The 12,730-nt window shown below is 44.0% G+C and overlaps 1 protein-coding gene across 2 annotated transcripts in view; it reads right to left on the minus strand.

The window, feature by feature from the left end:
• TBX15 (T-box 15) overlaps positions 1 to 12,730 on the minus strand; it is a 125,150-nt gene that overhangs the window by 22,574 nt on the left and 89,846 nt on the right. For both annotated transcript variants that reach the window (XM_018045977.1, XM_005677795.3), the window contains exon 6: positions 7,677 to 7,741. In XM_018045977.1, coding sequence (XP_017901466.1) covers positions 7,677 to 7,741 — 65 coding nt within the window. The remainder of the gene's footprint in view (positions 1 to 7,676; positions 7,742 to 12,730) is intronic.

Genomic DNA, 12,730 nt, shown 5'->3' on the forward strand with positions numbered 1-12,730 from the left:
ACTGGCTGGAAAAATACAGCCAATGGCTCAAGGGAGAACAAACAAAAACTATAGAAATTTAAAGTGAGGGAAACACTTGGAAAGTCATGCTGATTGAAGGAAGGCAAGCGGTCAGCTCCTTAGCTCTAAGCTTACCTTCAGGAGTGACAAGGAATCAGAGGTGGACAGGGGCAAGTGTGTCTGCTGACCGGCAAGTGATGCCTGTCGGAGGAGTATGACACAATTCTCTGGAGGCTGTCACTGGCAGATTTGCCAGCTCTAAAAGCAACTACCTCACTGTACTCAGTCTTACCATCAGTAAAATGGGAAACTCTATACTGGTACCAATCAGCTCCGAGGTAAAAGGAGAAAACTTGGACCACAGATACTAAATGAAATGATTACTACTACTATTTATATACTTATGATCTGAATGCCCAGAAATAAATATACAAGGTTGAACTGCAGGAAATAGCTAATATCTCACCATTTTGACCTACAACTAAGGAAATTTCATATGTTCAGCTGAACAGATAGATAAGTGTGTACACAGCATTCGAGATACTTGGTTATACTAGAGAACTCAACTAACAGATTTTAACTGAGACCCACATGCACCTTAACTCCCAAAGGAAAGTTTCTTTCAGAGGATGTGGCCTTGGGGCTAACCTTTTCCCGTTTTTCCTCCTGTTAATTTTCAGCACTCTAATACCTCATCTCACAGTCCTCTCTCTTGCCAGGAAATGGCTTTCCATTCAGTGAACATGGCCTTGGGACAGCAGCTGCTTAACTGGGGGTCCACAAAAACACTTTACTCCCAAATACCTTCCCACCACCAGTAGAGATTCCTTCCTTTGGTTTAAGTCTCAGCCTCGTTAAGCATCCTCTTCCAGTAAACAGACACATCCATTCCTGTAAGGCAGTCAATGGTTCCATTTTTAGATCACCGTCCCCCAACACATGTAAGGGACACTAGGCACCAGGAAACACTATCACCCATCACATTCCCAGAAAGCAGCAATGCTTGCAGGAAACAGTCAGAGAATTAGCTCAGACTCAGTACAGGCCCTATTGTGTTTTTAGTGAGGGGCAACCTATTAAACTCAACATTAAAAAATACTAAGATCATGGCATCTGGTCCCATCACTTCATGGAAAAATAGAAGGGGGAAAAGGGGAAGCAGTGACAGATTTTCTCTTCTTAGGCTCCAAAATCAGTATCAACTGTAGTCATGAAATTAGAAGATGCTTGCTTCTTGGAAGGAAAGCCATGACAAACCTAGACAGCAAATTAAAAAGCAGAGACATTGCTTTGCTGGCTAAGGTCCATACTGTCAAACCTATGGTCTTGTCAGTAGTCATGTATGGATGTGAGAGTTGGACAATAAAGAAAGCTGAGCACTGAAGAATTGATGCTTTCCGACTGTGGTGCTGGAAAGACTCTTCAGAGTCCCTTGGACAGCAAGGAGATCCAACCAGTCAATAGTAAAGGAAATCAACCCTGAATACTCATTGGAAGGACTGATGCTGAAGCCACACTTTAGCCACCTGACACAAAGAGCTGACTCACTGGAAAAGACCCTAATGCTGGGAAAGACTGAAGGCAAAAGGAGAAGGTGGCAGAGGATGAGATGGTTAGATAGCATGACAGATTTAATAGACATGAACTTGGGCAAACTCTGAGAAATGGTGAGGGACAGGGAGGCCTGGCGTGCTGCAGTCCACGGGGTCACAGAGTATTAGATAAAACTTACTGACTGAACAGCAACAGTGCAGGCCCTATTGTGTTTTTAGTGAGAGGCAACCTATCAAAACTACTTTCCCTTGAAAACCAAGCTCCTCATAATACAGGGGCTGCCACTGGCCCTCTCTGACAGTCCCTGCCTTGTGGAATTTGAGTGTCCTGGTTTAAACCTCCAAGGGCAAACTCCATCGAGACAAAGACACCCTCCCAAAAAGCTGCAACAACTCGCTGGGCTACAGAAGGGCAACTCCCAGGGGGACCTGTCACGGAAGCACAACAGTGACTCCTGGCATGCCATGCCAGCAAGGGGCATCTGCAGGAAACCACGTCACCTGGGACAATCCCCCTGTAGTTCTCTTAGACTGTATGGAAGCTGGGAGTATAGGCAAAGGCCAAGGTCAGAGACAGGATGAAGGCTGCTAACAGAGGAGAACCCAGGGTCACACAGTTCACACCACTTCTAAAACAAGTTCACAGAACCTTCATTCCATCGACAGGTCATAATTTTAATCCTCTCCTCTTTGTGTATGTGTTTGCTTTGGAGGAAGTCCCTGGGAACTATATAGATGTTCCCAAACTAACTGAGGCTTTCTGTAAAATCTTATAAAATCCTAACAGTAACGAGGTTTTCACTTTAGATGTTGGCTGAGACCTGCAGAGTCCTCTTTCCTGCTGCTCCTCTGTCTCTCCCCTTTCAAGTGCAAGGTCTCTGCCGTGGCAACGCTCCCTCCAGCTGCGCACATGGGCTCTCCAGGCACGTGGACACATACAACCTCCGGGGCTGCTTCTCGACTATGAGACTCAGTGCAAAGACTCCTGTTTCTCTTCAGCCTCCTGACCTTCATCTTCTCTTCAGACAGAGATGCCCATTGGGGTGGTCATCACCAAAGATGTAATTTGACCTCTCAGTTTGCTCCTGAGTGACCTTTCTCAACCAAACCTTACTCTGCTTGGGCTCATCTTCTGGGAGCCCGTCTTCCCTGAGGCTCACACCTCTGGAACTTGCTGGATGTTCTCCTTCTTCAGGGAGCCAGGCAGCCCAGATACACCCTCACTGTACAGGGCCAGTTCAAATGGCCTGAACATTGCTAATCTACAATTAAGCTAAACCAGTGTCTTACAGCAGCAGTCCATCTCAGATTTGAATTAAAATTGCCCTTAGTCTTTCCTACAAAGACTATTTATAGATTCATTCTTTATTCCGTTCTTAGCACCCAAAACCAGCTCCCCACTGTTGCTCTACCTAACTCATCTCTGGTTGGCTTAAGGCTTTCTTATTCCAGAGATGCCAATTTTTAACTTCTCTGCCACTCATCAACTCTGTCTAATGTTTTGTAACTAAAGGAACAATTGTTATTTTACTCTATATACCTGGCACTACATGGGAAAAAAATATAAGAATAAGAACCTGAAAAAGGTAGAGCCCCATCTGCAAGGAGCTTCATTCTAGCAGGGAACAGACAAAGCCCAGGAGCACAGATCACAAGACAAAACTTAACTCATGCTAAGGGCATCTGTTTTCCGCCAGCAACAAGAAGGTGTTACTGCCTCCTCCTTATGAGGAATCTCCCAAAATGGATGCTGGATAATGCACCCTGGAGCTGGGCCTGCTAAAGGTAAATACATATTGATGCTTCCACCGAAAGCTGTATTTGGGCTACAGAATTTCTGAGAAATCTAGAAGGAAGAACAACAGAAATAAATAATCTCCCTCCCATTGCAGAGACAATGCTTGGAAGCAAAATCTGTCAGTGTTTTCACTGCAAAATGACTAGATATCTACTACTCTTCTCCATAACATGAACACACACGCACACACACACACACGCACACACACACACACACACACACACTTTGGTAGACACTTCTATTCAGGGACATAATCACATGGGAATGAAAAGTAGGAGCTCCATAAGTAAAGGCCAAAGGGCAGTGACCTTCTCACACTGTAGCGTGTGAATGATGCTTTCTAAAGAAGAAGGAGGAACCATGATGGGCTCTGATGATGTCACAGGGCTGACACAGTGAACTCAGTGGGACTCCCACTGGGGTTCTGGAATGCCCAACGGTTATCACCCCTTGTCCTCGTTTGAACTCAGAATAAATTTCTGAGGAAGACCTAGGAGAGTGATGCCATGGAGACCAAAACACCAGTTTTACTATTGATAAAGAGTATTTGAAGATGATTGCACAGGTACGAAGGCTGAAAGAGTGTGCGGGAACCCCCTGAAAGGAGTTGACTTCCTGCAGGCCTCCTCTGCTGGGCTTACCATGCAACGGCAAGAGCCCAGATTGCATACTCTCTGCAGGCAAGCAGTCCTGAAGAGTTCCAGACTCAGCAGTCACATCCGTCACCCTGGTTCCCACTGAGGGGAAAGAGAAAGTGATGGGGCTACAAGCCACGAACACTTGTCATAGACCTCTGCTTTCATTCCGACAAGAATGGGAGGACTTCCCTGGTGGTGGCAATGGATGAGAATCTGCCTGCCAGTGCAGGAGTCCTGGGTTCGACCCCTGGCCCAGAAAGATTCCACATGCCACGGAGGAACTAAGCCCACGTGCCGCAACTGCTAGAGCCCGCGCGCTCTAGGGTCGGTGAGCCGCAACTCCTGAAGCTCTCAGGACTACAGCCTGTGCTCCACGGCAGGAAAAACCACTTCAGTGAGAAGCCCGTGCACCGCAAGGAAGAGTAGCCCCACTCTCCGCAACTAGGGAGAGCCCTTGCAAAGCAGTGAAGACCCAGGGAACCCAAAGGTAAACAAATAAGAATGGGAAATAAGTGTCTTCACAAGAGCTGCCTCAAGTTCTTCTCAACCCTCAGAGGACACGGCTGTCACCCTAGCCACGCTCTGCCACCCCAGCACTGTAGTGAGAGGTTTATGAGCCTATGGAGACTCATGAGAGGCTTTTTAAGAGACTGCAGCAGCAGCTGCGTCTTCCCATCTTTCCTCTCACACTCCCCTCTGGAACCTCAGGATCACACTGGGATTGATGGAGATCGACAAACCTGAACGTGTTTTGGTTTGAGGTCTGGCAATTTCTGTAATTCCAAAGTATTCCACAAATGTTTTGTGTTCTACAAAACCAAAAAACACTGGCCAAGCACTTTCCCTCCTAATTTTTAAGCCCATGTGTCTTTAAAGGAAATGTAATCCATATGTTTCGGGTACATTTCTATGCAACTCATCAAACCATGCACGTCTGTATGAGTCATCTGATGTTTAAAATTCATGGGGAAAATCATAGATTCTTAAGAACTCTGTTAGCACAAGAAAGGCCATCAATGAGCCACTGATTAGAAGGTGATGAACTAACTGGATTCTGGTGTTGGCATAGACCACCAGTTCCTGGAGATTTATAAATAATCCTCTATATCCTCACCCATCAATTTTCCCATCTGCCAAATGGCGTTAATAATTCTTGCTGTCATCCTGCAGGCAGCCAGTAAGAATTAAAGTGTGGTTAACAGGCAATTTTGAGCTTCTTAAAGAGAAAATACAGGGACTCCTGTATCTGCCCCAACAAGTTTATTTTAGTCTAGCTTCCCAGGGAGCTGGAGGATAAGAATGGCTTCTACCTTCGCTAATTCATCCCAGTCCCTTCATGACACAGATGACTTCACTTTCATCGTATCAGTTTCAGTTGCTAGGGATGTTCAGCTTGACCTCCTGTCCTCTACTAGGGACCCCTTATTTACAGGAATATGGGGAGTAAACAGGGCTTTCTTTAGTGGCTCAGTCAGTAAAGAATCTGCCTGCAATGCAGGAGAGAAGGGTTCCATCCCTGGGTTGTGAAGATCCTCTGGAGAGGGGGCGTGGCAGCCCACTCCAGGATTCTTGCCTGGAGAATCCCATGGACTGAGGAGCCTAGTGGGCTGCAGTCCATAGGGTCACAAAGAGTTGGACACGACTGAAGTGACTGAGCACATGCGTGCATGCACACACACACACACACGAGGACATAAACAACAAAGTCGTGGTGAATAATCTGCATAGACAGCCAGAGAATGCTGGTTGATTTATTTGGGAGAGGGAAAGTTCTGGCTACTTGAGTAGGATCTTTAAGTAGAAGAATGATTTTTAGAGAAAGAGCTCTATTCTCCATATCTGTTGAATATAAAATAAGCAAGATTTTACTGCTGGCATGATAAAGCTTGAAGTGCACAGACTTTGATGTGAAGAGGACTTGGGTTATCTTCCCTACTCCCAGATTTATTGTGTGACATTAGAAAAGCTGCTTAAGCTCTCTGAGCTTGTTTCCTTATTGGTGACAAACAGGTTGCCTTAAAGATTAGAAAGAATGTAAGTAAAAAGTCTGGAACACAGTAGTGTTCAATAACAGATAACTTCTATAATTACTGATATTACTGAAAACAGCATGCAGGTTTTAATATGACATAATAAAGAATTTCCATGCTATCAGAAATTAATGAATAAGACACTGACATGGGCTAATGAGGATCTCTAGTTCTATTTTCCTGGCGTTCTTACAAAGAAGAGCAGTCTATCACTCAGGACAGACATTTTAAGCAGTAAATAGCACCCCATTCCAGTACTCTTGCCTGGAAAATCCCATGGACGGAGGAGCCTGGTGGCCTGCTGTCTATGGGGTTGCACAGAGTTGGACACGACAGAAGCGACTTAGCAGCAGCAGCAGCAAGCAGTAAGATATTCACCAGCCTTAAGGCAGACACAGGCCATGGCCAAATGATGTGTCACGGTCCTTTCTAGCCTAGTGAGGAGACAGGAGAACCTCAGGACTTGAACTGAGCTGTTATCACAATTTTCTAACCAGAGATATATGCTTCGAGACGCAAGGTCTTAATCTCAAGATTAAAGTGTGCCTCCAATTCCCAGTGCAAGTCCAATCCTGGTCAATACACCCTCTCTATTCTAATTTTCTCTTCTAAGTCATGCCTCTGAAAAACAAGGAATCCAATGGGAAGACAAAACAGAGGGGAAAAGGAGAAAAAACGAAAGCATTCTTTGGAATGCCAAGAAAATAAACATGAAATGCTGCTGAAGATACAGAAGGAAAGAAAGGAACTGGATACCTAAAGTCACTAGGATTGGTCTCCGGAGACAGACGGTGATGTCTAGAGCAGAAATTCTTAACTTTTTGGTCACAGATATTTTTTGAAAATTTGAAGAAAGCTATGGACCTCTCCCTAGAAAAATGCACACCTGGTCATTCACTCACAACTTTTCTTTCACTATCTGGTAACTCACAGAACCCCTGAAATGTGCATGGACCCCAAGTAAACACCTTAAACACCATAGAGGCTTCTTTATGAAAAGCTAGCTTCTATTTTGAGCTCCTCTTCACTAACAAGGTTCTCAATAAGCCCAGAAGGCAGAGCCCCCAAAAGGAGGCGACAGGAAACATCTTACAAGCCTGTTCTTGACTTGGCCATTGGGCATGGAATAGAAACCATTCTTCATTAGCTACATTTTGAAAACAAAGGCCTTTGTCTTACTTTAAAGAGTCATTAATAGGAAGGCATCTTCCTTAGGCTATTCCACTACCTGGGCTTCCCAGGTTGCACTAGTGGGAGACGCAGTTGCACAGCCACCTGCCAATGCAGGAGACGCAGGAGACAGGAGTCCAGTCCCTGGATGGGGAAGATCCCCTGGAGGAGAGCGTAGCGACTCACTCTAGTATTCTTGCCTGGAGAATCTCATGGACAGAGGAGCATGGCTACAGAGGGCTACAGTCTGCGGGGTCACAGTCAGACCCGACTGAGCACAAGCACAAATTACAAACAAAGAACTGAATAATTCAACCTTTGGGAGGCAGCTTTTTGATTCCTGAACAACTACCCATTTCTCTTGGTCTGCATCTGTCTAGCATGCAAATGTTCTCCAAAAAGCAGGAGCCAGAGCCACCAATGGGGTGTGGGGAAAATAATGCCATATAGAAAAGAAAGGCCAGTGAGTCATGTCCAATTTGCTCACCTGTTCCTTCCAGAATCTCTGAATCCTTTAGCAAAAGGGTTTCGGTCAATTTTTAATCTGGTGATCTGGAAAACAAACAAAAAGAGGAAGAATTGTATTTATATTAACTGATTTCTTTTTTGGTTGCTCCTAGAAAGTTAACAAAAATCACCCAGTGAACAACAGCTGTTATTTTTATTTAACTTCCTTTTAGTTTGAGATTTAGATTGAAGTTGACATAGGACTTGGGCCTGGCACACAGATGTCTGACCCACCTGACCCACTTCTTCCTAAAAACCAAGGTCTTCCCAGTATGTGACTCTGTAAACTCTCTTCTGCTCACCTTCCTTGCCCCCAAATGGTGATAAATCATTTGTCCAGACAAACAAAGGTATCCAAATGGAAAACCGGACAATGGTCAGATACAAGACGCACAGGAAGTACCTGAAAAGTGCTTGTCGAATGAATGAATAAATGAATGAGGGAGCAAGTGAGTGAAGAATGAATGAATGGATTCAGTCAATCCAATCAGGTGCAATTAGACCACCAGACAACCTGCCTCAGCCTGACAGAACCAAATAATTGCCTGCATTTCCCGTTTCACTTAAGTTGTGCCTTTTTTGCCTTTGTGTATTGCTCATCTGATATGACCTAAAATGACCTTGTAGACAACACAAAAAAGTAGCTAGACTTTTATCAAGGCTGCACCCAAAGAAAAATCTAGAAATGGGGGACGGGATGAGGCAGGATGCAGGGCATCTCACCCAGTCTCTTAAGTCCTATAACTTAATCAAAAGAAACAAAGAAGCAGCTTCATAAGGCTGAGCAAATCCAGTGCAAACAATTGTAACCCAAGTTGGATGGGTCTTTAGGAGTCATCCGGTTCAATCATTCAATCACCACTCAGCACAAGATTCCCCCTCAACTGCATTCTATCCACATCCCCTCCCGTTCTGCTTCAGTATATATTACCCTATTGCCTTCAGACCAGAACAGGCCTGACCAACAAATTCCATCTGCACTCTTGTGTTTCTACCTTTAACCTTTGTCATGGGAGGCATTTTGATATCTTCTGTCTGAACTGGATGGTAATGACTCACTATGTTCAAACAACAGAGACTTAAGAGGTGGGGCCTAGGAAGCTCAGGAAAGGAGGAAAGTCATCCTCCATGGTAATTCTAGAAATAAGGAAATTTCATTTTTAAGATCATCTTCCTATTTCTTTTTTTTACCTTTTTAAAATTCATTTATTTTAAAAAATTAAATTTAAAATTCATTCATTTACTTTTTAACTGGAGGATAATTTCTTTACAATGTTGTATTGGTTTCGGCTTTACAACAACACGAATCAGTCATAATTATATATATATCCCCTCCCTCTTGAGCCTCCTGTCCCCCCTCCCATCCCACCCCTCTAGGTGGTCAAAGAATGAATTTGAGTCAGTTGAACTGAGGTGGATGAACCTAGAGCCTGTTATACAGACTGAAGTAAGTCAGAAAGAGAAATACAAATACTGTATTGCACTCATCTCACACACTAGTAAAGTAATGCTCAAAATTCTTCAAGCCAGGCTTCAGCAATACGTGAACTGTGAACTTCCTGATGTTCAAGCTGGTTTTAGAAAAGGCAGAGGAACCAGAGATCAAATTGCCAACATCCGCTGGATCATGGTAAAAGCAAGAGAGTTCCAGAAAAACATCTATTTCTGCTTTATTGACTATGCCAAAGCCTTTGACTGTGTGGATCACAATCAACTGTGGGAATGCTGAAAGAGATGGCAATACCAGACCACCTGACCTGCCTCTTGAGAAATCTGTATGCAGGTCAGGAAGCAACAGTTAGAACTGGACATGGAACAACAGACTGCTTCCAAATAGGAAAAGGAGTATGTCAAGGCTGTATATCGTCGCCCTGCTTATTTAACTTCTATGCAGAGTACATTATGAGAAACGCTCATAATGAAGAAACACAAGCTGGAATCAAGATTGCCGGGAGAAATATCAATAACCTCAGATATGCAGATGACACCACCCTTATGGCAGAAAGTGAAGAGGAACTCAAAAGCCTCTTGATGAAAGTGAAAGAGGAGAGTGAAAAAGTTGGCTTAAAGCTCAACATTCAGAAAACGAAGATCATGGTATCCGGTCCCATCACTTCATGGGAAACAGATGGGGAAACAGTGGAAACAGTGTTAGGCTTTATTTTGGGGGCCTCCAAAATCACTGCAGATGGTGATTGCAGCCATGAAATTAAAAGACATTTACTCCTTGGAAGAAAAGTTATGACCAACCTAGATAGCATATTCAAAAGCAGAGATATTACTTTGCCGACTAAGGTCCATCTAGTCAAGGCTATGGTTTTTCCAGTGGTCATGTATGGATGTGAGAGTTGGACTGTGAAGAAGGCTGAGCACCAAAGAATTGATGCTTTTGAACTGTGGTGTCAGAGAAGACTCTTGAGAGTCCCTTGGACTGCAAAGAGATCCAACCAGTCCATTCCGAAGGAGATCAGCCCTGGAATTTCTTTGGAGGGAATGATGCTAAAGCTGAAACTCCAGTACTTTGCCACCTCATGCGAAGAGTTGACTCATTGGAAAAGACTCTGATGCTGGGAGGGATTGGGGGCAGGAGGAGAAGGGGACGACAGAGGATGAGATGGCTGGATGGCATCACTGACTCGATGGACGTGAGTCTGAGTGAACTCCGGGAGTTGGTGATGGACAGGGAGGCCTGGCGTGCTGCAATTCATGGGGTTGCAGAGTCGGACACGACTGAGCGACTGAACTGAACTGAACTGAACTGAATGCATATATATATGAAATCTAGAAAAACAGTACTGCTGAGCCCATCTGTAGGGAAGGAATGGAGATGCAGACATAGGGAACAGACTTAGGGACATCTTCCCATTTCTGATCACAGCAGAACTTACCACTAGGACATCTAAATAGTGTTTCTTACATTGCATGTCTTTCTAGGTCCCTCTTCTGTCTCCCTTTGTCACAACAGAATTTCCTAAAGTCACAGTCTGAAGGTCTTTAAAATACAATGTGAGATTCTGAAAAAGAGATTCTGCCTTGAAAGTACCAAAGTTTATTTTTTCCCCCTAAACATTCCTTGCTTCAGAGTGGCACACTAATAACATAGCACTAATAATGAAGCAAAAGCAATTTTACATCTATTTTATAGACCAGAGCAAGAGCCCGAAGCTTTGGCTTTCTAAAGTTTAGTGTCTGCCCTGTGAATACTGTATTGACTTTTAAGACTGTCACTGCTTTTCTGTTTTTGACTTAAAATCAGTTTTCTTCCTCCATAATCCATAGCAATAAACCACACACCATATTTTCTTTTCAAGTTGGAGTTATAATATTTTATTTTCTCTTTCAAGTTGGCTTATCCTGTCTGACTCATTTATGATAGCAGCTTGTGATATATGATTGCACTGCTGTGTTTTGGGGGCACAGACCCCTGTAAATGTAATGATGTTCTATTTAATGGGCCTGGGAGAAGCGGGTTGAAAACTTGTTTTCCACAGTTCCCTGTATTTCAGGCCAAGGAGTCTGCATGGATATTTAATAGACAAATACCACCAAATGTTAGGAAACACAACACTTTTCTACTTGTTTCAAAGTTTTTAATGTGGGGTTTAGAGAGTTTTATGAAGAGGGTGATGGTGCTACGCCTTATTCATTTATTATCAAGGGTTTTCCAGGTGGTGCAGTGGTAAAGAATCCGCTTGCCAATGCAGGAGATGCAAGAGACACAGGTTTGATCCCTGGGTCAGGAAGAGATCCCCTGGAGAAGGAAATGGCAACCCACTCCAGTGTTATTGCCTGGGAAATCCCATGGACAGAGGAGTCTGATGGGCTACAGTCCATGGGGCTGCAAAGAATCAGACATGAGTGAGCAAACACATTGCATTACATTTGTGTGCAAAGCCATGTGACGGGCTGCAATTGCAGAGTAGTGGACAGTCAGTACTGTGTATCATCTGTGCCTTCTCCAATAAAGCTTATAATCAAGGAGAAAAAAGAAGATATATATATATTAATAATTACAGCATAAAACAAAAAGTTATAAGGTTTTGAATAAAGGCAAAGTGCCATAAGAACTTAGAGGAAGTAATAATTGCTTCATGCTAGCTGAAGGGCTCCCAGGTTTTACCTTAGGGGAAGCATGTAAGCCAAGCTGGGAAGGATGCATAGGATTTTAATGAAATCTGCAAAAAGGGGAGAAAGGCACAAGGGAAGCATTTAAGAAGAAAGCTCTTACGTAAGTCATGGAATTGAAGTGGGAAAGAATGAAGCATTTGTTTGGCTGCATTGGTCTCAGTTGCATCAGGTGGGATCTTTGTTGCGGTGTGCGGACTTTCTAGTTGTTGCGCATAGACCTAGTTGCTCTGTGACACGTGGGATCATAGTTCCTTGACTGGGAGCCGAACTTACATCCCCCGCACTGGAAGGCAGATTCTCAACCAGCAGACCACCAGAGAAGTCCCAGAATGAACATTTTTAAGAAACACTGAAGAGTCTGATGTAACCAGAGCACGAGGTACAAGAAGAGAAAGTGAGAGAGAAAACTGAGAGGTTGACCTCAGGCCACATCATGAAAAGCCTTTACTACCCTGCAGACATTCAGTTACCCTGTAGGCAGAAGAGAGCAACACTAGCTACCCACACTAAACTATGACCCCGATTAATGCTTATGCCAACAACTTTGGCTATGCCTACAAATACCAAGGGTGAGTTTCTCATGTGGTTCCGAAGTAAAGAATCCACCTCCCAACTCAGGAGATGTGGGTTCTATCCCTGGTTGGGAAGATCCCCTGGGGGAGGAAATGGCAACCCACTCCAGTATTCTTGTCTGGAGAATCCCATGGACAAAGGAGCTTGATGGGGTCGCAAAAATTCAGACATGACTGAGCACGCGCACACACACAAATATCAAGGGTAACGTGGACAGTATTTTGGAGGAGTAAATCAATGTATTCACAACATCGATAATCCCACAGTTCCCATATCAAGAGCCACCTGGTAGATTCAGTATAGTGGATGCTAAGTCGCTTCAGTTGTGTCTGA

The sequence above is a fragment of the Capra hircus genome, chromosome 3 (assembly GCF_001704415.2).
Source record: "Capra hircus breed San Clemente chromosome 3, ASM170441v1, whole genome shotgun sequence".
Lineage (NCBI taxonomy): Eukaryota > Metazoa > Chordata > Mammalia > Artiodactyla > Bovidae > Capra > Capra hircus.